The sequence below is a fragment of the Poromitra crassiceps genome, assembly GCF_964638095.1.
Source record: "Poromitra crassiceps genome assembly, chromosome: 20".
Taxonomy (NCBI): domain Eukaryota; kingdom Metazoa; phylum Chordata; class Actinopteri; order Beryciformes; family Melamphaidae; genus Poromitra; species Poromitra crassiceps.
The window spans coordinates 28955694-28981602 of NC_139637.1; the positions used below are offsets into that span (position 1 = coordinate 28955694).

Here is a 25909-nt window from a genome sequence, read left to right on the forward strand (position 1 = left end):
CACACACACACACACACACACACACACAGTCACAATGTGCCAAGATTTGACCCTCAGAGGTGGAGAAGAAATGCATAAATCTGGCTGATCTTCTGATGACAGGCAGAGTAGTTGACAGGGTGAATGACAGACAGAGTGAATGACAGACAGGGTGAATGACAGACAGGGTGAATGACAGACAGGGTGAATGACAGACAGACTGAATGATAAGCAGACTGCTGGACTTACTCTGAGCTATCTTGGCGAGGTGCAGCCGGTTCACCCAGGTGATCTTACTGAGGGGGCTGGGAGTGCTGAAGACCACCATGAAGCTCACTGGACGCCCGGACCTGCTTGGCAAAAAGTACAGTGGACATGAAAAACATATGTGACACGCACGCACACACACGCACGCGCGCACACACACACACACACACACACACACGTCACACACACACACACACACGTCACACACACACACACACACACACACACACACACACACACACACACACAGACATGCATACCCATAATAAGGATGTGACAGTTTGATAAGGATTTGGGGATGGTAAAGGTCGGTTTCCATTGGTAATGAAATACTGGGTCAAAACCAACAACTAATAAACTGTGTTCCATATGTATTCATCAGAGGAGCTACGAAGAACTTTTAACTCGTCATGAAAATTACAACCAGTTTCACACGGAGGTGACACAGGGCGGACGTGTGCCCTACCTGCATACAGGCATTGAAAATAACAAATAATAATAAATAATATAATATAATAAATAAATATAAAAAAGAAATAACTATATAGAAATCACCAATCTCCTCGCTGATGGGCTCATTTGCTGATGTGGGTAAGATGAGACGGCGAATAAACCAATAATGTTAAACTCCCCCTAAAGTCAAAAATCAGTTGTTGTTCTTGTTTCTTCAGCTGGATGTTTGAGCTTCACTGTGCAGAATGATGTCTGTGCAGAGTTTGACACTAGAAGACTGTTTCCACAATCGTCTGTTGAAAGTGGAACGTTTCTCTGAGCTCACTGAAAAGGTGGTTTTCAACAAGTGACATCACGAGTCCTGGAGCCAATCCCTGTCCAGTATTCAGTTAAAGCCCCAAAACATTCTCACTCCCAGCTCGTCATATACATATACATATCACATACTGTAGGCTACTGCAGATCAGTCAGGAACCCTTCTTGTCGTCACTTTGTCACGAGTTGGGAGTGAGAATGTGTTGAAAGCCTGTGTTGTGTGCTGTGATTGGCTAGTTAGGTTCTAGATAACCCTGATTGTTGCTTTGGATTGTTTTTGAATGAGGCAGAAGAAGTAATTTTAAAGATTTTAACACGATAATTTATTTGTGGGAAAAACCATCAGACACAAATTATTATTCAAAGTAGAGTATTTTTTATTTTAACGATTAAAAAGGCTGGCTCAGTGATTGGCCTTCCCCCTGATTCCTTGGAGATCACTAGATGCTAGCTCTGCATTGTGAGGCTCTCTCTCTTTTTACTGTGTTATTGTTATTGTGCTGTATGTTGCTGTTTCCTGTTTGTGCATCTGTACTCGCTCTGGTGGCAAACCATGTTTCCCCTCAGGGATTAAGAATAAACCATACCATACCATACCATACCATACCATACCATACCATACCATACCATACCACACCACACCATACCACACCATACCACACCATACCATACCATACCATATAATGTACATCTTAAAACATGACTTTAACCTTATGCAGTGAATAAAAGAGGAGATGAGGCTCGGTGTTCAGGAAATGCGGTTTTCATTCCAGGAGAACAGTACCACTTTTGTCCACAGGGGGTACTAAAATCAGCATAAAATGAAAGTTAAAGGTCCCAATTCGTGCAGCTGTAACCTCTTAAAAACGTGTGTCTCTGGTCCATAAAACATGATTCTGGATTAATTTGTCGAAAATATAGCAACCCCGTTCGTTCTGACGGAGTTGTCACTTCCTCATCTCGTCGCTTCCCAAGAATGGTCTGTTTCTATAATATATTCAGAACTAACAGTTCCCAAGTTGCCAATCAGATTAGCGTCCGTGGACCAGCACGCTAGGTTGTGTCCACAACTAACGTTAGCAACGAGCTATCGCTAACTTAACGGTTGCTATGCTAAAGAGGACATCTCAAAATGCCTAGACTTACCGAATGCACCTCCGCAGTTGCTGGATCACATACAGTTGGCGTCGCTCCAGCTAGAAGTGTTAACTTTGTGGCTATAGACAAAATGGTGCAGGTAGCTTGTGTGAGAGAGACCGCGCGCAGTATGCTTAAGGATCCGAGTGACATCACATTAACCCGTCTGGGGGAACAGAGTGTAAGGGGCGTGGCTTGATGGAGACTGCAGGGGGAAGCTGGATAGGGACAAATCCAACTCTGGCAGTTCTGAGGTTGTGACCACTCATTACAGGGAGGGATGACAGCAGTATACAGTATATGCATTTACAAGTAAAAACAGCTTTTGCACGGAATGGGACCTTTAATTGTAGCTGCTTTAAGGAGCAAAACATTTCTCACTTTTAACACGTTCACTGCCGTCGCGAGTTAACTCGTCAAACAGAAACCAACGGTTGACTGCCGTCGACGAGTTAACTCGTCAAAAAATGTTTTTGACGGTGGGACGTGGATCAAAGCCCCCTACATCTCCTATAAAAATATGGGAGCCACCGAACGTGTACAACCCATTCCACCGACCCACTAAGTGGCGACAGTGCTCTCCAGACTAAAGAAAGCCGAGCAAAAACAGCAGGAAAAAGCGTGAGGAAACCATTCTCATGAGAATGGTTTGGCGAAAACGCTTTCGCGCTGGGAGCTGGCGCACAACGGTGGGGGATTCCAAAAATAGACTCTGGGTGCAACACACTTTGAAACACGCAGCAGAAAGCCCAGAATCGCACGCAGCTTCATCCCAGCTCACAACCGAAACCCCAGAAACGAGCGGCTGCCATCAAGGCAGCAGAGACTCGCCTGTCACACACGCTGCAGAGCCACCAGAGACACACCCACGGAGGGAGGAGTTTGCAGGAGAGGGGGGTGGGGGTGCTGTTATATTGGAGGAAATTACTGTTCAGAACTATTGTTTAGATGTCTGATGTCTCACTGATGTCAAAAATAAATGGTTAAAGTGACTGTTCTGCCTGTTCTATCGAATCTCACAAAAATGCATTTTTCTCAGCTTTCCTTCTCAGACTCTGAAACCATGCTGTATTCAACTGCTAATGCCTACATAACAGAACATGATAAAAACTAACTATTTTAGACAGAGAAAGCACACATTCTATTAGTTCTTTTGAGATATTTTGTGTTCACAAAGTCCTAGCAGAAAATAATCCTCGGCTCTTGAAAGATGAGCCAGAATCCTCAAAAAAAACCTTGGCAGAAGCTACCTACTGTATTGGATAAACTGTTGGCAGTGAATGTGTTAAAAGGAACAAATCGTAAAGGACGGTTGTTAACTGCAGTCAAAATATGTTCTGTAAGTTGCATAAACCAATATTTTGTGCATATTGTGGTATTTCCACATGTAATTTAGAAGAAAAAAATATCTCCCTCCCCAAAAACATCCTCCCCCGCGATAATATCATATATCGCAATATTTTGGCACGCCAGTATCGCAATATTCAACTTTGGATATCACCCGAGCCTTCTTGTTAGCCTTGTATTAACCTCCTTTGACACTCACTTGTCAGGCTTGCCTGGTATCGACAGACGTAGGCGACATTTGTTGGCACTCTGGATCTCCTCTTCCTTGAGACGGATGAGTCTTTGGAGAGCCAGGCACCAGTCCTGAGACACCGTGGGGTTGAGGTTCTGTGAGAGACAGAAGACATGAGACACACACGAGTTTAAGTTTAAGTTTAAGTTATCCTTTATTTATCCCCATGGGGAAATTCATCCTCTGCATTTGACCCATCCTCTACTAGGAACCTTCCTAGAACTAGGAGCAGTGGGCAGCCACAGTGCAGCGCCCGGGGACCAACTCCAGTTCTTTTGCCATTGCCTTGGTCAGGGTCACTGACAGGAGTATTAACCCTAACATACATGTCTTTAATGGTGGGAGGAAACCGGAGCACCCGGAGAAAACCCACACAAACACGGGGAGAACATGCAAACTCCACACAGAAAGGACCTGGGACGGACCGGGGTTCGAACCCGGGACCCTCTTGCTGTGAGGCAACAGTGCTAACCACTGAGCCACCGTGCCGTCCAGTTAATACTACTTATACACACACACACTTAATACTACTTAACTCGAGATTTGTTGATAAACCCTTACCGGTAGTCAAGTGTAGGGAATTAATTTATTTATTTCACATAAATCCAAATGCATCACTGAGGATACGTCCCAGTTGCATCCATGTGATGTTTTCTCTTTATAACTTAGCCTGGCTTAGCCAGTGACTCATAGGAATAGACTACGTGACAACCAGGAATAGACTAGTGACCACTGGAGAGACAGTTGACAGCCGGAACAGGGACGGCACCCGGGAGCAGTATGGGTTAGCTCCCCAGCCTGCGTCTTCCATGAGGAAGAAGCCCAACAATCCACAAGAGGCCTTTTAGGAGGGCCATTCAAGCCGCAAGTGGAGTCTGCAGTGCCACCAAGTACTGGTACTGCATGGTATCCACCAAGATACCATCACGTCGGAATGAGATGTTTGGAGCGGGGGAGTCTGGTGCAGCGCACAGGTCGTAGACCTGGTGAGACGAGGGAGGAGCCCGGCCGGGTGGCAACCCACAGAGCCCGGTCCCTCTACGTACCAGAGCCATCCCCCTCCCCCGGTCCCGGCAGAGTAGTTCCAGAGCAGCGGATTGAGTGGCCCTGACCACGTGACCACCTTCGACCCTCCCTATAGGGCTGACCGTGGGTAGCTACTGGGACGTAAGTTGGGGCTTGGCCAGCCCCGGCTGGGTCACCTGGGCGAGGGTGTATGATGTTGCGAGACCCGAAACATCCTATGACCCCAGGGTACATCACTGAGGATACGTCCCACTTGCATCCATGTGATGTTTTCTCTTTACAAGAAAATGAAAAATTTTCAACAATAAGAAAGTACTTGGTTATCATTACTCTTTAGAATTCTAATAGTATTAGAATGATTTGTAACTATTGATAATTACTAAACATTTTAATTGTGTACTCAGTAACTCTGATGAGTAGCACTACCACACGGTTTAGCAAAAGTTTGAAATGTGCTAGAGGCAAAGGATAAAGGATAAAAACTAGTTAAAAAAGGAAGAAAGCTTCAATACAGTTCTATGTTCCAAAGTTCACACATATGTACTTAAAGAGTAACTAAACCCCAAACTCAAATCTGTGGTGAAGCCTGACATCTAATGGTGAAAAGTAGGGTACTGACCTAGCCTTCTGCTATTGGCTGATATTTGTGCCAGGTGATGTCACCTTCTACAACATGTGGTGGCATCACATGGCACTAAAGACCAGCCAATAGCAGAAGGTCAGTTCAGTACCCTACTTGTCAGCATTAGATGTCAGGCTTCAGCATGATTTAAATTCCTGTTGAAGGCTAAAGGTAAGGAAGGCTACCTGGTAGGTCCCACTGAGCGTGCCCACCAGCAGCGTGACCTCCTCCACCACAGCCAGGTCATGCTGCAGCTCCTCCAGCTCCTGGGACAGTCTGGGAGGACCCAGCAAGACCTTCCCTGTAAACAACACAGACACAGTCAACATGTAAACAACAAATACACTGTCAACATGTAAACAACAAATACACTGTCAACATGTAAACAACACAGACGCAGTCAACATGTAAACAACACAGACACAGTCAACATGTAAACAACAAAGACACAGTCAACATGTAAACAACAAATACACTGTCAACATGTAAACAACACAGACGCAGTCAACATGTAAACAACAAATACACTGTCAACATGTAAACAACACAGACGCAGTCAACATGTAAACAACAAATACACTGTCAACATGTAAACAACACAGACGCAGTCAACATGTAAACAACACAGACACAGTCAACATGTAAACAACACAGACGCAGTCAACATGTAAACAACAAATACACTGTCAACATGTAAACAACACAGACACAGTCAACATGTAAACAACAAAGACACAGTCAACATGTAAACAACACAGACACAGTCAACATGTAAACAACAAAGACACAGTCAACATGTAAACAACACAGACGCAGTCAACATGTAAACAACAAATACACTGTCAACATGTAAACAACACAGACGCAGTGAACATGTAAACAACACAGACACAGTCAACATGTAAACAACAAATACACTGTCAACATGTAAACAACAAATACACTGTCAACATGTAAACAACAAATACACTGTCAACATGTAAACAACACAGACGCAGTCAACATGTAAACAACACAGACACAGTCAACATGTAAACAACAAAGACACTGTCAACATGTAAACAACACAGACACAGTCAACATGTAAACAACAAAGACGCAGTCAACATGTAAACAACAAATACACTGTCAACATGTAAACATCACAGACGCAGTCAACATGTAAACAACACAGACACAGTCAACATGTAAACAACAAAGACACAGTCAACATGTAAACAACACAGACACAGTCAACATGTAAACAACAAAGATGCAGTCAACATGTAAACAACAAAGATGCAGTCAACATGTAAACAACAAAGATGCAGTCAACATGTAAACAACAAAGATGCAGTCAACATGTAAACAACACAGATGCAGTCAACATGTAAACAACAAAGATGCAGTCAACATGTAAACAACAAAGATGCAGTCAACATGTAAACAACAAAGACACAGTCAACATGTAAACAACACAGACACAGTCAACATGTAAACAACAAAGATGCAGTCAACATGTAAACAACAAAGATGCAGTCAACATGTAAACAACAAAGATGCAGTCAACATGTAAACAACACAGATGCAGTCAACATGTAAACAACAAAGATGCAGTCAACATGTAAACAACAAAGATGCAGTCAACATGTAAACAACACAGACACAGTCAACATGTAAACAACAAAGATGCAGTCAACATGTAAACAACAAAGATGCAGTCAACATGTAAACAACAAAGATGCAGTCAACATGTAAACAACAAAGATGCAGTCAACATGTAAACAACACAGACGCAAAGACTGTGGAAAAACACCGGTCTCAAAACATAAATTAAAGATGTGAAATAGAGGCTCTGCCACAAACTTAGCCGCCAGCTTTAGTAATCTGCCGTCTATATTGTCAAAACCACATGGCTTGTCAGATTTCAAATTTAACAAGAGTGTTTCCACCTCTTTTACACTGATATTTGTAAATTCAAAGCTACAATCCTTGTCCTTCAAAATTATTTTTTTATTATAGATTCCGAGAGTTTCCCATCCATAGATCTCATCTGATCGACACTGAAGTGTAAAGAGCTGACGTGGGAAATGATCAATAGGAGTAGGGGGTGTTATGATACCAGTGAGGTTGGAGACCAATGGGAGTAGGGGGTGTTATGTTACCAGTGAGGTTGGAGACCAATAGGAGTAGGGGGTGTTATGATACCAGTGAGGTTGGAGACCAATGGGAGTAGGGGGTGTTATGTTACCACTGAGGCTGGAGACCAATGGGAGTAGGGGGTGTTATGTTACCAGTGAGGCTGGAGACCAATGGGAGTAGGGGTGTTATGTTACCAGTGAGGTTGGAGACCAATGGGAGTAGGGGGTGTTATGTTACCAGTGAGGTTGGAGACCAATGGGAGTAGGGGGTGTTATGTTACCAGTGAGGATGGAGACCAATGGGAGTAGGGGGTGTTATGATACCAGTGAGGTTGGAGACCAATGGGAGTAGGGGGTGTTATGATACCAGTGAGGTTGGAGACCAATGGGAGTAGGGGGTGTTATGATACCAGTGAGGTTGGAGACCAATGGGAGTAGGGGGTGTTATGATACCAGTGAGGTTGGAGACCAATGGGAGTAGGGGGTGTTATGATACCAGTGAGGTTGGAGACCAATGGGAGTAGGGGGTGTTATGTTACCAGTGAGGTTGGAGACCAATGGGAGTAGGGGGTGTTATGTTACCAGTGAGGATGGAGACCAATGGGAGTAGGGGGTGTTATGATACCAGTGAGGTTGGAGACCAATGGGAGTAGGGGGTGTTATGATACCAGTGAGGTTGGAGACCAATGGGAGTAGGGGGTGTTATGTTACCAGTGAGGTTGGAGACCAATGGGAGTAGGGGGTGTTATGTTACCAGTGAGGCTGGAGACCAATGGGAGTAGGGGGTGTTATGTTACCAGTGAGGTTGGAGACCAATAGGAGTAGGGGGTGTTATGTTACCAGTGAGGTTGTAGACCAATAGGAGTAGGGGGTGTTATGTTACCAGTGAGGCTGGAGACCAATGGGAGTAGGGGGTGTAATGTTACCAGTGAGGTTGGAGACCAATAGGAGTAGTGGGTGTTATGTTACCAGTGAGGCTGGAGACCAATGGGAGTAGTGGGTGTTATGTTACCAGTGAGGCTGGAGACCAATAGGAGTAGTGGGTGTTATGTTACCAGTGAGGCTGGAGACCAATGAGTAGTGGGTGTTATGTTACCAGTGAGGCTGGAGACCAATGGGAGTTGGGGGTGTTATGTTATGGTGAGGTTGGAGACCAATAGGAGTAGGGGGTGTTATGTTACCAGTGAGGTTGGAGACCAATGGGAGTAGGGGGTGTTATGTTACTAGTGAGGCTGGAGACCAATGGGAATAGGGGTGTTATGTTACCGGTGAGGCTGGAGGTGGAGTTGAGGCGTTTGGCGGTGCTGCCCAGCCGGATGCTCTGGAAGCCCTCCTGTCCAACCTCCACTACCTGCGTCTGCAGAAGGGGGGCGCTCCACTTCACCGTGTACTTAGGACCAATAGGAACCAGACTGCTGATGTCAGGGGGCCCCCTAGTGGACAAAAAGACCTACATTACAGCCACACTAGGAGAGATTGTGAACTACATATCTGGCCTCTTCTCAGCATAAATCACAGTGAGGCTGCAACTTTGGCCTCTCTTCTAAATCTGTACCTTTGTTATATATACCATATATATATGCTATGTGTGATGCTGCTGTATATATATATATATATATATATATATATATATATATATATATAAATCTGTACCTTTTGTACACAGCAGAATCACACTGATCATTTCTGCATATAGACAAGAGACAAATGACCCTGGATACAATACTGTAGGCATTTTTGAGGAAACGTATTTGAAGTACTTATTCTCCACACTAATAGAGTCCAGCGCACTTCAGCCAGGTTTGGAATAAAAGGGTCCTGGTGCTCAACAGTGAAGGACAATATGCATAAAGTAATGTTTTACCTGGGCACTTCACACAGACTACCCGAAGTAAAGACACCGGAGCACTCTTTTCCGTCTGCACGTTTTAATAGAAGGGGCTGACTGACGTTTCGACAGACAAGTCTGTCTTCTTCAGAGTCAAGGGTATTCTCCACACTGTTTGTGTCTAAGGGACTAATCGCTTAGACACAAACCGTGTGGGAAATAGGGTCCAGGTTAAAAATACGGAACTTATCCTTAATGTGTTGTTTCTGTATGATTTCTAGGTGCTGATTCCACTTCTGTTATATGACAATCTGTAAAGGTAATACCCGTAATTATTATTATTATTATTGTTATTGTTATTATTATTATTATTATTATTATTAATATTATTATTATTATTATTTACTCTCATTTTACTGTCATATGGTAGATCCATATTTGGAAGACATTGAACTTTGTAAATGTATGACACCTTTTCCTCAGAAATGCCTACAGGGTTACATACTTTTGAAGAGAGGGAGAGAGAGAGAGAGAGACAGAGAGAGAGAGAGAGAGAGAGAGAGACAGAGAGAGAGAGTTCCCAAAGGCCAGTGGTTCTCAAAGTGGGGTTCCCCAGGGGTCCTTGAGGGGGTTCCAGGGGTCCCCATATATTTTCACTATACTTTTATCCGTAAGTAACACAATGACAGAATGTGTGAGTGACTATTTTGGTCATGGGTTCCATACACTTTCTGTAATAAAACATCTAAAAGCAACAGCAACAACAGAAAGGCTGACATTTTAAGTCATAATGGTGACAACGCATGACAAAGTTGGGTGCCAACATAAAGCAGCTACGCCCAGGAGATACTACTGACTTCAGGTTGAGGTTGGCGCAGATCAGGGTGTCGTTGAGGAGGAAGACTTTCCGCTCCTTAGACTTGAGAATGTGTCCTTTCTCGTCGTAAAGTGTTTCCGTCAGCAGCTCGCACTGGATCAGTTGCCTCTGGCCTGAGCTCAGCCGCTGCATGGGGAGACAAGAGAGGAGTTAGCCATTAGCTCAAAGTGGTAAAACTAATCTGGTAATTTAAAGGGATGGGGCAATATATCATAATTCAATATATTGAAATGCAAAAAAGTGACAATAGGGAACTTGTGGCAGAAAAATGAACGGTGAAATTAGCTCCATTTTATTCTGCTTTACAATTTCACAAAATCTCCATCCAAATTATATTGTTTACACTTTAATGACACTTTTTATTAATTGTTGTTTATATTCTAACAAGTCAATTCGGTTACTACAAAGCTTTTGTCAATGAACAATCAGACTGTTGTCATTGAACTTTTTGCTCCTGCACTACATTGTTGGCTTGGTGAAGCTAAGCAGGTCTGGCTATGGATACTCTTTGGATGGGAGACTGGTGCTGGAAGTGGTTTTGGAGGATGAGTAGGAGGTGCTCTTCTTCTACTTCCCTCTGGTTTCATGAATAATCTCCCCAATGCCCCAGGGCAGAGACAGGGACCTCCTGTGAGTGAGCACCTTCCTTCAGGTGAGATGTTAAACCACACATGGGCAAAATGTGACCCCAGGGCCGGACCGGCCCATTGGAACATCTCAATCCGGCCCCTCAACGTCTTCAAAAGAAAAAACAAAAAACTCCATAAAAGGCAGAATTATGTTAATAAATCTCATCTGCTACAGCCATTGGATTTGTATTCCTATATATTATATTATATCAGGGGATTAACAGCAGAAATGATCAATCACAACGGGAGAGAAGGTTAAAAATAGGGAGACTCCCACGAAAATCAGGAATGTTGGCAGGTATGATGTCCAATGTGTGGCCCTTTGCTTACTTTATGTAAGTCAGTATGGCCCTCTGGGAAAAAAATGTTGCCCACCCCTCTGTTAAACCAAGGTCCTGACTCTCAAGGTCCTGACTCTCTGTGGTCAACAAAGATCCCATTGGCACTTCTCGCAAGAGTATGGGTGTGAGCCCAGTGCTCTGGAGTGTGTGACCCCGGTGTCCTGAGGTGTGTATTGTCTCATCACTAGTCATTTATGAATGAAAATAATGTGGCGTTCTCAGCCTCTACTGTAACATCACACTAAACCTGTTTTCTGGATAAGCCCTTCTTTTGTCAGTGGTGATGTGTGGTGCGTCACCTTGTTGAGGTTGTGAGGTTGTTGTCAGTAGTCAACTTGTTAAGGTTATGTCAGTGGTGATGTGTGGTGGTGTGTCATCTTGTTGAGGTTGTTATGTCAGTGGTCATGTGAGGTTGCATTGTGCGTCGCCGTCACCCTGTTGAGGTTGTTATGTCGTGATGCACGTTGCGTCACCTTGCTGAGGTTGTTATGTCAGTGGTGATGCACGTTGCGTCACCTTGTTGAGGTTGTTATGTCAGTGGTGATGCACGTTGCGTCACCTTGCTGAGGTTGTTATGTCAGTGGTGATGCACGTTGCGTCACCTTGCTGAGGTTGTTATGTCAGTGGTGATGCACGTTGCGTCACCTTGTTGAGGTTGTTATGTCAGTGGTGATGCACGTTGCGTCACCTTGCTGAGGTTGTTATGTCGTGATGCATGCTGTGACACCTTGTTGAGGTTATGTCAGTGGTGATGCACGTTGCGTCACCTTGCTGAGGTTGTTATGTCGTGATGCACGTTGCGTCACCTTGTTGAGGTTGTTATGTCAGTGGTGATGCACGTTGCGTCACCTTGTTGAGGTTGTTATGTCGTGATGCACGTTGCGTCACCTTGTTGAGGTTGTTATGTCGTGATGCACGTTGCGTCACCTTGTTGAGGTTGTTATGTCAGTGGTGATGCACGTTGTGTCACCTTGTTGAGGTTGTTATGTCAGTGGTGATGCACGTTGCGTCACCTTGCTGAGGTTGCGGTCTCCCACGCTGTGTGCCAGCCTCTGGATCTCAGCCTCCTGGTCGGCCAGGCGTTTCTGATCGTTGAGTTTCTCAGCCAGGGTCTCCAGCTCGGTCAGCGCCAGCTGCAGGGGCAGGCGGTCAGGGTGGGCCCTCGGCGTGTTCTTCAACATGTCCTGATACAACACAGCATAATGTGAAAAGCCAAACTCCACATAGTGAAATAAATCAATGCAATCAATCAATCAATCAATCAATCAATCGAATAATTGTGAAACTGTGATTCTTCCTCAGACTATAGAGTGCCAAAGTCATGCCCTCTTCTTGGTTCGGCATTTTGTGGCTCGTTTCTTTATAACGTTATGAAATAGCAGTGACAGATACAGCTCTCCTTGACGAGCCCGGAGAACAAGGAGTAGTCCGCTACCCTTGAGCCCACCTGAATAAAATTAACATTTTACTCCATGGCTAACGCTACGCTACATTGATGGTTGCGTCCGACTGAGAGGTGAGAGCAGTTGGATGAAAATCCGGACCATCGGGACAGGTGAGGAGCTCCGGTACCACCGGTGTTCTGTGGGCTGAGAATCGTGTGTGCCTCTTTTGACTTCTGTGCTGTTTGATGCCGACCGTCGCCCGGTGTGGTGCTGGTGCATCGGGCAAGTGACGTCATGCGCATAGCAGCGTGAGCTGTGATTGGTCTACTTTGAGGGGACATACAGACAGACAGACCCTCTTCTAGATGGCTTGCCACAGTTTATGGCCACGCCATAACAAAATACTTTTGGACCGCACAGTAGACTACTTACCTTATCTACTATACATTATCTGTTTATTGTTACTATTTGTGTATCTTAATGTGAAGCCCATTAGCTTAGCTGTGTATGAAATGTAGCCTGGTTAAAACCATCCACATCCATGAACCCACATTCTGTTTCGTTCTGCGGTTCCATCTGGACTCCAAGCTGTGCACCGTCATTTCTGTGGCTGGAAGTACTTGCCTTGACAGACAACTCCGTCAGCCAATCAGCGTTGGATCCAGTCAAATCCAAATCCACTCGAGAGAATGGCAAAAACATCTTTTCTGCTGTGAAACTCCCTGGTACATACTCCTGTTCTTGTTTAATTGTGTTTAACCGTTGGCGTTACTGCTGGAGCCGGAGAGCCATGGAGGCAGCTATTACTGTGTTGCCAGCAGCGCTCCTGATTGACCAGTTATGCTGTCAACTACGAGGCAGGTCCCTGATTGGCCCGTACACTTTGTAGTTTCTGAAAAAGCCCGCCCCCCAGGCTGGAGGCCGGATAGAAGCGTAGAACAAAAGCGAATGTGAGTTCATGTGAACGGATGGTTTCAACCAGGCTACAGTATAGACTGTTTTAACTTGACAACAATAACAAACGGTCAAACCGGTTTACTTCCTGTATACATAGCTGAGCGCAGGCTGATATTGGGCTCATATTAAATGTTAACGTTAGGCTGTGTCTCCAACAGACACAGTAACAACGTAGCCTATTTCAGTATCTCTTGTAGTAGTTAGTAGTTGTTGTTGTTGTTGATAGTTGCCATAACAACCACCCCTGTCTGAAAGACGTGCACATGCTGGGTAGTAGGAAGCGTTGTTGTCTGATCGGGAGCTAGCTAAGAGGCTAATAAAAGCTACATGTTACAGAGTAAGCTGACGTACGTTATTGCACGCATAGGCCTATCTTTACATTTAAACGTATAGCAAAAATAAACAAATAGAAATAACTATGTCAGTGTTTTCCCCTGAACAGCTGAGAAAGTGGACACTGTAAATTATTAGCACTGTGAAGCTGATACAATTCAGATGGCAGTAATGCAACATTTAAGGATGCCAACCGCCATAAAACACAGAAGAAGAAGCTGAGAAAAGCTGAAAAAAAAGTGCTGTGGGGTTGCAGCTGGTGAAAACCGCCTATATACTGTATGTGCAAAACAAAGAAAACAGACTGGACTTGACTGCAGCAGTCCCTGCCTTTCACTTCCTCTAGTTGGAAAGTCCCACAGAGAAGTCCCCGTTCTACACCTCCCCAGGGAGGTGATGGCTTTCTACCCCACTACACTTGACCACACACTATTGTCCTCAAGGTGTCTGACAGATTCCTGCTTGAAACTGTTACAACTGCTTCATTTTACCCAACTTTTTATTTGACTTTTTAATTTTTATTTTATAGTTTACCACATTTTAGACTGGCAATCTATAGTATATACAGTACTATAGAGTACTCAAGTGATGCAATTTTTGTCAGCAGAATATTGGGGGGGGGGGGGGAGGCGGATTTAATTAGTTTTGGTTTAGTGGTAGTGATATGATGATTACCAACAGGTGGTTTCCCTACTAGGGCGCTTGGGCGATATCCATATACACAATATCCTATAATATAATTGCCTAGGTGGACGGGCAGGCGTGCGGAGTCTGTCAGTCACGTTTTGTGTCACGAAGGTGACATCCAGCCGCAGGCAATGTCACCCCCACACAGACACCCCACACACAGACACCCCCACCCCCACACAGACATCCCCACACACACCACACACACAGACCCCCCAACAATCACATTTCTAGGCTATAATAATTAACAGCCTATTCACTATCACAGGAAACATTGTGATATTCGATAATGTAGTATTATATTGGCCCAAGCAAGCCTATACCCTACATTTTATTTCCATATTATTTCATGTTATATCACTGTTCAAAAAGTTACAATTCCTAATGATGATGATCATAATGATTATGACAATAGTGACTAATCACATATGAAGACATGGTATGACTGATGTGAAATGCCCTATGACTTACCTGCAACAGGAGAATGAACTGAGGAAAGCGCTGGATAGGTTTGACCATCAGGCCGTACAGAGTGATTCTGTCTGGGCTGGACAGCTGCTTCTTCTGCACACATTCAACATGCCACAGAGAAACACAGGTACTGTATGAGCTGGTCAAATCACATGTTCAACATGCCACAGAGAAACACATGTACAGTATGAGCTGGTCAAATCACATGTCCAACATGCCACAGGCAAACACAGGTACTGTATGAGCAGGTCAAATCACATGTCCAACATGCCACAGAGAAACACAGGTACTGTATGAGCTGGTCAAATCACATGTCCAACATGCCACAGGGAAACACATGTACAGTATGAGCTGGTCAAATCACATGTCCAACATGCCACAGGGAAACACAGGTACTGTATGAGCTGGTCAAATCACATGTCCAACATGCCACAGGGAAACACAGGTACTGTATGAGCTGGTCAAATCACATGTTCAACATGCCACAGAGAAACACATGTACAGTATGAGCTGGTCAAATCACATGTCCAACATGCCACAGGGAAACACAGGTACTGTATGAGCTGGTCAAATCACATGTCCAACATGCCACAGGGAAACACAGGTACTGTATGAGCTGGTCAAATCACATGTCCAACATGCCACAGGGAAACACATGTACAGTATGAGCTGGTCAAATCACATGTCCAACATGCCACAGGGAAACACAGGTACTGTATGAGCTGGTCAAATCACATGTTCAACATGCCACAGAGAAACACAGGTACTGTATGAGCTGGTCAAATCACATGTCCAACATGCCACAGAGAAACACAGGTACTGTATGAGCTGGTCAAATCACATGTTCAACATGCCACAGGGAAACACAGGTACTGTATGAGCTGGTCAAATCACATGTTCAACATGCCACAGGCAAACACAGGTACTGTATGAGCTGGTCAAATCACATGTTCAACATGCCACAGAGAAACACAGGTACTGTATGAGCTGGTCAAATCACATGTCCAACATGCCACAGAGAAACACATGTACAGTATGAGCTGGTCAAATCACATGTCCAACATGCCACAGGCAAACACAGGTACTGTATGAGCTGGTCAAATCACATGTCCAACATGCCACAGAGAAACACAGGTACTGTATGAGCTGGTCAAATCACATGTTCAACATGCCACAGGCAAACACAGCTACTGTATGAGCTGGTCAAATCACATGTTCAACATGCCACAGGCAAACACAGGTACTGTATGAGCTGGTCAAATCACATGTTCAACATGCCACAGAGAAACACAGGTACTGTATGAGCTGGTCAAATCACATGTCCAACATGCCACAGGCAAACACAGGTACTGTATGAGCTGGTCAAATCACATGTTCAACATGCCACAGGCAAACACAGGTACTGTATGAGCTGGTCAAATCACATGTCCAACATGCCACAGAGAAACACAGGTACTGTATGAGCTGGTCAAATCACATGTTCAACATGCCACAGGCAAACACAGCTACTGTATGAGCTGGTCAAATCACATGTTCAACATGCCACAGGCAAACACAGGTACTGTATGAGCTGGTCAAATCACATGTTCAACATGCCACAGAGAAACACAGGTACTGTATGAGCTGGTCAAATCACATGTCCAACATGCCACAGGCAAACACAGGTACTGTATGAGCTGGTCAAATCACATGTTCAACATGCCACAGGCAAACACAGGTACTGTATGAGCTGGTCAAATCACATGTTCAACATGCCACAGAGAAACACAGCTACTGTATGAGCTGGTCAAATCACATGTTCAACATGCCACAGAGAAACACAGGTACTGTATGAGCTGGTCAAATCACATGTCCAACATGCCACAGGCAAACACAGGTACTGTATGAGCTGGTCAAATCACATGTCCAACATGCCACAGGCAAACACAGGTACTGTATGAGCTGGTCAAATCACATGTTCAACATGCCACAGAGAAACACAGGTACTGTATGAGCTGGTCAAATCACATGTTCAACATGCCACAGAGAAACACAGGTACTGTATGAGCTGGTCAAATCACATGTTCAACATGCCACAGGCAAACACAGGTACTGTATGAGCTGGTCAAATCACATGTCCAACATGCCACAGGCAAACACAGGTACTGTATGAGCTGGTCAAATCACATGTTCAACATGCCACAGAGAAACACAGCTACTGTATGAGCTGGTCAAATCACATGTTCAACATGCCACAGAGAAACACAGGTACTGTATGAGCTGGTCAAATCACATGTCCAACATGCCACAGGCAAACACAGGTACTGTATGAGCTGGTCAAATCACATGTTCAACATGCCACAGGCAAACACAGGTACTGTATGAGCTGGTCAAATCACATGTCCAACATGCCACAGGCAAACACAGGTACTGTATGAGCTGGTCAAATCACATGTTCAACATGCCACAGGCAAACACAGGTACTGTATGAGCTGGTCAAATCACATGTTCAACATGCCACAGGCAAACACAGGTACTGTATGAGCTGGTCAAATCACATGTCCAACATGCCACAGGCAAACACAGGTACTGTATGAGCTGGTCAAATCACATGTTCAACATGCCACAGGCAAACACAGGTACTGTATGAGCTGGTCAAATCACATGTCCAACATGCCACAGGCAAACACAGGTACTGTATGAGCTGGTCAAATCACATGTCCAACATGCCACAGGCAAACACAGGTACTGTATGAGCTGGTCAAATCACATGTTCAACATGCCACAGGCAAACACAGGTACTGTATGAGCTGGTCAAATCACATGTCCAACATGCCACAGGCAAACACAGGTACTGTATGAGCTGGTCAAATCACATGTCCAACATGCCACAGGCAAACACAGGTACTGTATGAGCTGGTCAAATCACATGTTCAACATGCCACAGAGAAACACAGCTACTGTATGAGCTGGTCAAATCACATGTTCAACATGCCACAGAGAAACACAGGTACAGTATGAGCTGGTCAAATCACATGTCCAACATGCCACAGAGAAACACAGGTACTGTATGAGCTGGTCAAATCACATGTCCAACATGCCACAGAGAAACACAGGTACTGTATGAGCTGGTCAAATCACATGTCCAACATGCCACAGAGAAACACAGGTACTGTATGAGCTGGTCAAATCACATGTCCAACATGCCACAGAGAAACACAGGTACTGTATGAGCTGGTCAAATCACATGTCCAACATGCCACAGAGAAACACAGGTACTGTATGAGCTGGTCAAATCACATGTTCAACATGCCACAGAGAAACACAGCTACTGTATGAGCTGGTCAAATCACATGTCCAACATGCCACAGAGAAACACAGGTACTGTATGAGCTGGTCAAATCACATGTCCAACATGCCACAGGGAAACACAGGTACTGTATGAGCTGGTCAAATCACATGTTCAACATGCCACAGAGAAACACAGGTACTGTATGAGCTGGTCAAATCACATGTTCAACATGCCACAGGCAAACACAGGTACTGTATGAGCTGGTCAAATCACATGTTCAACATGCCACAGAGAAACACAGGTACTGTATGAGCTGGTCAAATCACATGTCCAACATGCCACAGAGAAACACAGGTACTGTATGAGCTGGTCAAATCACATGTCCAACATGCCACAGGGAAACACAGGTACTGTATGAGCTGGTCAAATCACATGTCCAACATGCCACAGGCAAACACAGGTACTGTATGAGCTGGTCAAATCACATGTCCAACATGCCACAGAGAAACACAGGTACTGTATGAGCTGGTCAAATCACATGTCCAACATGCCACAGAGAAACACATGTACTGTATGAGCTGGTCAAATCACATGTTCAACATGCCACAGAGAAACACAGGTACTGTATGAGCTGGTCAAATCACATGTTCAACATGCCACAGAGAAACACAGGTACTGTATGAGCTGGTCAAATCACATGTCCAACATGCCACAGAGAAACACATGTACAGTATGAGCTGGTCAAATCACATGTCCAACATGCCACAGGGAAACACAGGTACTGTATGAGCTGGTCAAATCACATGTTCAACATGCCACAGAGAAACACAGGTACTGTATGAGCTGGTCAAATCACATGTTCAACATGCCACAGAGAAACACATGTACAGTATGAGCTGGTCAAATCACATGTTCAACATGCCACAGGGAAACACAGGTACTGTATGAGCTGGTCAAATCACATGTCCAACATGCCACAGGGAAACACAGGTACTGTATGAGCTGGTCAAATCACATGTTCAACATGCCACAGAGAAACACAGGTACTGTATGAGCTGGTCAAATCACATGTTCAACATGCCACAGGGAAACACAGCTACTGTATGAGCTGGTCAAATCACATAGGGAAATCACACGCAGGCAGATAAAATGGACAGGGCAAAGCTAGCCCACTGGTCTGTGGCTGTACCGTCACTTTTGATGCTATATAATATGGGTAACTCAAAACACAGAGAACTGTGCATTTTGAAGTGATCTTAACCTCACAAGTTTCTTTACATCAATTAACAGAATCAGAAATGGATCTATGTTTTAAAATACATACTACAGCATGCACTGGGACGCGTCATCAGTGATGTTAGCTGGGGTTGTAAGGTGTTTCGGGTCTGTCAACATCATACACCCTCGCCCAGTAGACCCAGCCGAGGCCAATTAAGACCCCGACTTGCGTCCCAGAAGCAGCCGCTCACAGATCAGCCTTCCTACTCTGTCTGCAACGTTGCCCGCAGAAGGGTCGTACACCTCTATCAAATAAAGAAATAAGAGCACCTTTAGAAAGTCGAGGAACGCTGGTTTGGAGATGCAGGCTTTCTTGATCAGTGCAATGGCATTAGTGAAGTTGTTGACATAGTCGCTGTAGACATCCAGCACCATTGACTTTGAAAACTGTGGAGGAAAAAGAGCGACATGATGAAGTCAGTGGTTTGACCCTTTGATAAGAAATGTGTGAAATAAATGTTAACCACTACCAGTGTAGACAGCATGTCTCTTTAAACACTACTTATGCAGGAACTGCCACCTATCAGTTATTGTGTGAAAGGACGCGATTTTCCAGTTTTCAGTGAATAATAATATAATAATAATAATAATAATAATAATAATAATAATAATATAATAATAATAATAATAATAATAATAATAATAATAATAATAATAATAATAATACAATTAAAAAATGTATTATATTAAAAAAATTATATAGCACTTTTCTAGAACTCAAAGTCACTAAAAGGGTAACTAAACCCTAAAATTTATTTTTTCAGCTTTAAACCAATGTTGTATATGGCATTTGAGGTGTGTTGCTGAATCTCCACATTTGAGACTAAACTGTTAGAATTCTACTCACTGTATAATTTTCATGCACCGAGAGTGCCCTCTAGGCCGGTTTCAAACCCGCTTTCGCACTTTGGCTTCCCAAGCCACTCCAAAATGGATGATTTCGTCTACTCTACTGTGTACTGTACCGCCCCTCACAGCTTTGAGTGCTCCAGGATCTTCCTTTCTTTAGTTATTGTGTTTACTTGGGTTCCCAAGAGCTAAGACACAGCTCTCCTGAGTCCCGCATGACGTTACAGAAACCTAACAAAAACAGAGATGACTTGGAGAAAAGTGAGCGAGGAAGCCAGGACTAACGTCAGCGTTACGTTAGTTACCAGGTAAATTCTGAAAATATATGTCCGTTCTCATTCCAGCGATGGTTATTAGCCGGGCTAGCATTAGCAGCTAACGCTAGCTAACTAGTAGTTCATAGTTAGGGTTAGTAACATTTACATGTAACATTACAGTACAACCAGGGAGGTGGACATATTTCCAGAAGCTACCACTCAGTCCTCGCTGACTCTCCTCCAAGCCACCCTGAGGCATTATCATGAAACCCACAGCCGTGTATAAGTGCAATGATGCATCTCCACCAGTGTGAGGCAGCAGCGCACTAACCCATGCCTAGATTGCCGGAAACTAAAAAAGAAAAAGGACTGTGGACTCTGTGGAGAAGAGATGGGTCTTGAGGCGGGATTGAAAAACTTTGAGTGACTGTGAATCTCCAACACATTCTCACTCATACTCGTAACTCGTACCAGAGCGTGCCTTTGAGCCGAGGTACAATACAATATTACAATTTGACAATTTGGCAGACAATTTGGGGCTCAAGGGAAAGGGTGGGGTCGAGGGTCATGCCAAGGGGGGACGGGGAAACAGTGATGTGTGCCGGGTTGTGTGAACTTGGAGCTGATGAGGAGGAGTTCTGTTTTGTCACTGTTGAGTTAAGGAAATTGTGTTGCATCCAGACTTTTATTGCAGACAGGCAATGAGTTTGTGTGAGAGAGGGGTGGGTTGTGGGGGGATTTGGTGCAGAGCTAGATCTAAGTGTCACAGGCGTAACAGTGGAAGTACAGGTTGAAGTGGCAGAGAATCTGGCCGAGAGGGAGAATGTACAGTTGATGATGAAGAGGAGTGGGCCGATTACAGAACCTTGAGGAACACCTTGTGTGAGAGTGGATGGCACACAGGACTGACTGTGAAGAGAAATGAAGTGAGATCTGTTGGAGAGGTAGGACCACAACCAGCTGAGTGCGATGCTTTGCCTTCAAGTCTGGAGTGCAATATGTTGTGGCTCACGGTATCAAAGGCAGCACTCAGGTCGAGGACGATGAGAAAGTTAAGTGAACTGGGGTCAGCATAGGTGAGGAGATTGTTCAAAACCTTGAGGAGTGCAGTTTCTCTACTGTGGAGTGGGCGGAATCCAGAATGGAGGGGTTCAAATAAGTTGGTGGAGTGCAGGTGTGAGTGGCTACAAGACGTTCCAGGGTTTTTGAGAGGAAGGGGAGGTTGGAGATTGGCCGGTAGTGGTTGAGGCAGGATGGATCGAGACTGAGTTTCATGAAGATCGGAGTGACCGAGGCGGTTTTGAAAGCAGAGTGCGGGACAGTGCCGTGGGACAGTGAGGAGTTGAAGAGGTTGGTGATGTAGGGACAGAGGACAGGAAGGGATGTCTTCAGCAGGGGGGTGAGGAGGGGGTCCAGAGAGCAGGTTGTGCGTTTGGAAGAGCTGATGAGTTTGGAGATGGTGGAGGGGGCAACTGGAGTGAACTGGTGGGGGAGGCGATGGGGTTGGAGGGGTAGGGAGGTCAAGAGGGATGTAGAGGGGAGGGTCTGGGATAGGGGCTGTTGGGTCAGACAGAGTGGACAGTGATTGGATAATGGTGGTGATTTTGTCCTAAAAAATAAAGAAAAGAGTTGCACTGTTCAGGTGTGGAGGTGGAGATGGTGTCTGCACGGGGCTTGAGGAGGTTGTGTACGCTGGAGAAGAGGGTTTTAGGGTTATGGCTGGAGTCGTTGATGATGGTGGCAGACTAAGTGGCGGTGAGGCCATCTTTGCAAGTGGAGAGGTGGAGCTTGTAGGCACGAATTACAGAATGTATCCATGACTGCTTTGAAGTGACAAAGATGGCGTTGAAAGAAAGAAAGAAACAAAGAAACAAACAAACAAAGAAGGCACAAAGTAAGAGAGGAGGGAAGGATGTGTGTGATTAACCGAAGCAACAGATCTTCAGTCTGCTCACTGTGGTTAGAGAAGGAAGGGCGGAGAGAAGGTTGAAAGGACCGAGGGAAGAGAGGCAGGAACAAAGGAAGAGAAGAAGTAAGGAATGAAGGGAACAAGGCACGAAGAAAAGAGTCAAGGATGTGTGACTAACCGAGGCGACAAACAGGTCTCCGATCTTCTCGCTGAGGTCCCACTCGGCCACGCGGGAGGCCAGAGCGATCTGGAACATGGAGTGGCACTGGTGGATCTCCTGCAGGCGGTAGAAGATGGGACGCACCTTCCTGGGGTTCAGCACGCGGTTCTCTGGCTCCAGCAAAGGCTTCTGGTATTCCTGGCAGGAAAAGGAGGGTGAGTTTAGCCTACTGTCACTTTCTTATAGCACTTTCAACTGAGCAGGTGTCAGGTCAGGGTTACTTGACCCATGTTAAACCCTGCCTTTGTCACTTCACACCAAGTGAGTCAATTAAGGGATAATCAACGCCTAGGTGTGCGTTCAATGATTTTAATGCACAACGTGGAGGTGAAGTGCATTAAAATTAACAAGAAATTGCAGATCACATAGCATTGTGACCTAAATATATGGTCTCATTGCTACTACTTTCTTATGAACATGCTACTGCAACCCGATCTCCAAAAACTTGTAAAATAGCAATGTTTTGGACCAACGTTGCTATGTTACAATTTCAGCTTCAAAATTGTAAAATGGTAACTTTTTTCCCGGGGGTCTCCGACCCCGGGGACCCCGACCCCGGGGACCCCTCTAACCTAACCTCTCCCACCCCCCACACTTAACCCTAACCCAGACCCTTACCCTGAACCTAACCTCTCCCCAGACCCTAACCCTAAAATGTTACCATTTTACAATTTTGGAGCCGAAACTGTAACATAGCAACATTGGTCCAAAACGTTGCTATTTTTAAATTTTTGGGAGACTGTGTTGGCTACTGAGCTGGAAAGCCATGCTTGTTAAACAAGGAGCGGTTTGACTCACCTGGAGGATTCTCCTGAGGGACTCCAGGTAGCTCCTCTCACTTTGAACAATGGAGCTGAGGATGAGGCGTCTGACCACCTGACAGACACAATGACACAGACAGACCAGGAGGTTTGGCCCACATCCAAAATGTTATCTTGCTATACTGTCCCTCCAAAAGATTGTGATGTACATAACTTTGTATATCGCAAAGTAACATCAAATTCCTAGGCTATAATAATAATAATTATTAGCATTAACAGCCTAGAAATGTGATGTTACTAGTCAAGCATTGGAGGAAACAATGGACATTTGGTGTTGTTTCCAGAAAGAAAAAAACATTGATTGTGGAAAGGGGAACCCACTTGAATTAAAGAGACACATTTTTCACTCCAAGTATAATTATCTTTGTTATTTTGACTTATAAAGCTATAATCTACTAGTGGTATGACCAGTATACTGTGAGAAATATCGCCAGATTCACGAAAAATATCACGATATGAGATTTTGTGAGTATCAAATATCAGCCAAACGCCTAGAAACTAGCCGTCCATATGATGGATATGATGCAGTTGGACTGATAGTAGTGGACGTAGTTATTGTATAATTGGTCCACTGGTTGTCTACTCTATGCAAAGCCCTTAACCTGGATTGACAGGCGAAACCACCTAACATTTTATCCGTGAGATGTCCTTAATTCTAATGACATAAACAAGTATTCATAAAACAATAGCATAGCTTTAAAAAAGAAAGCTTAGCATCATGCTATAAGGATTTTTTTTCGTGGATTGGTTTGTAGGATTTTTTTTAATGTCTTCTGTACGTGGAGTTATTTAAAGTTCCTAATCTGGCTGGAAAAATGTGTTTATATATTTTATTGACACAAAGTAAATTACAATAGTACAATTACATAGGATCGTGTGTGTGTGTGTGTGTGTGTGTGTGTGTGTGTGTGTTTCCCTCTTATACCCCTTCCCTCCCGACCCTCAGTCCTCTTAATACAATGGTCCTCATAATACACTTCACATAGACACAAGTAGAATAAAATAATAGTTTTAGAAAAAAGAAAGGAAAAAAGGGGAGATACTTAGAAATGACAATTAGTTGTTGCTAACATTCAGGCCGTAACACTACCTGTGTGTACTGTACCTGTGTATTCTCTGTTGGTCTAGTGACTAGACCAACAGAGAATACACAGGTACAGTACAAGAATCTTGTACAGGGAACATGTGACCATCAATCATGGAGTGACAGAGTGAACACAGGTGTTACCTGCTGGCTGCTGAGGCCCTCTGGCATGGAGTGACAGAGTGAACACAGGTGTTACCTGCTGGCTGCTGAGACCCTCTGGCATGGAGTGACAGAGTGAACACAGGTGTTACCTGCTGGCTGCTGAGGCCCTCTGGCATGGAGTGACAGAGTGAACACAGGTGTTACCTGCTGGCTGCTGAGGCCCTCTGGCATGGAGTGACAGAGTGAACACAGGTGTTACCTGCTGGCTGCTGAGGCCCTCTGGCATGGAGTGACAGAGTGAACACAGGTGTTACCTGCTGGCTGCTGAGGCCCTCTGGCATGGAGTGACAGAGTGAACACAGGTGTTACCTGCTGGCTGCTGAGGCCCTCTGGCATGGAGTGACAGAGTGAACACAGGTGTTACCTGCTGGCTGCTGAGGCCCTCTGGCAGGGAGTGACAGAGTGAACACAAGTGTTACCTGCTGGCTGCTGAGGCCCTCTGGCATGGAGTGACAGAGTGAACACAGGTGTTACCTGCTGGCTGCTGAGGCCCTCTGGCATGGGAGTGACAGAGTGAACACAAGTGTTACCTGCTGGCTGCTGAGGCCCTCTGGCATGGAGTGACAGAGTGAACACAGGTGTTACCTGCTGGCTGCTGAGGCCCTCTGGCATGGGAGTGACAGAGTGAACACAAGTGTTACCTGCTGGCTGCTGAGGCCCTCTGGCATGGGGCAGAGCTGGGCTGGGGGGTGCTTCAGCTCTGACACACACACGTCCATGTAGCCCGCATCATCCTTTCCATCACCTGCAAAACACAACAGATCCACAATTAGCTTATTAACCAAGTACAACAAACAAACACACACATGCACACGCACACACGCACACACACACACACACACACACACACACACACACACACACACACACACACACACACACACACACACAATCACACACACAGACAGGGGAACCGGACATCAGGCGGGAATGGCAGCGACAACTAGGCTGGAGCAGGTGACACCTGCTCCAGCCAGCACCTGCTGCGTTTAGAGGTGAGTCCTATGAGCTCCGTTGATAGGCAGGTTAACGTGATGAATATAGCAATA

The 25909-nt window shown here is 44.9% G+C and overlaps 1 protein-coding gene across 1 annotated transcript in view; it reads right to left on the bottom strand.

The window, feature by feature from the left end:
• arhgef10lb (Rho guanine nucleotide exchange factor (GEF) 10-like b) overlaps window positions 1-25909 on the bottom strand; it is a 59796-nt gene that overhangs the window by 16660 nt on the left and 17227 nt on the right. The window contains exons 8-18 of the mRNA XM_083656520.1: window positions 25502-25605; window positions 23589-23666; window positions 22749-22928; window positions 19826-19942; window positions 15007-15099; window positions 12187-12357; window positions 10184-10329; window positions 8765-8931; window positions 5564-5679; window positions 3698-3825; window positions 229-329 (exon numbers count right to left, since the gene is read on the bottom strand). Coding sequence (XP_083512646.1) covers window positions 229-329; window positions 3698-3825; window positions 5564-5679; window positions 8765-8931; window positions 10184-10329; window positions 12187-12357; window positions 15007-15099; window positions 19826-19942; window positions 22749-22928; window positions 23589-23666; window positions 25502-25605 — 1401 coding nt within the window. The remainder of the gene's footprint in view (window positions 1-228; window positions 330-3697; window positions 3826-5563; window positions 5680-8764; window positions 8932-10183; window positions 10330-12186; window positions 12358-15006; window positions 15100-19825; window positions 19943-22748; window positions 22929-23588; window positions 23667-25501; window positions 25606-25909) is intronic.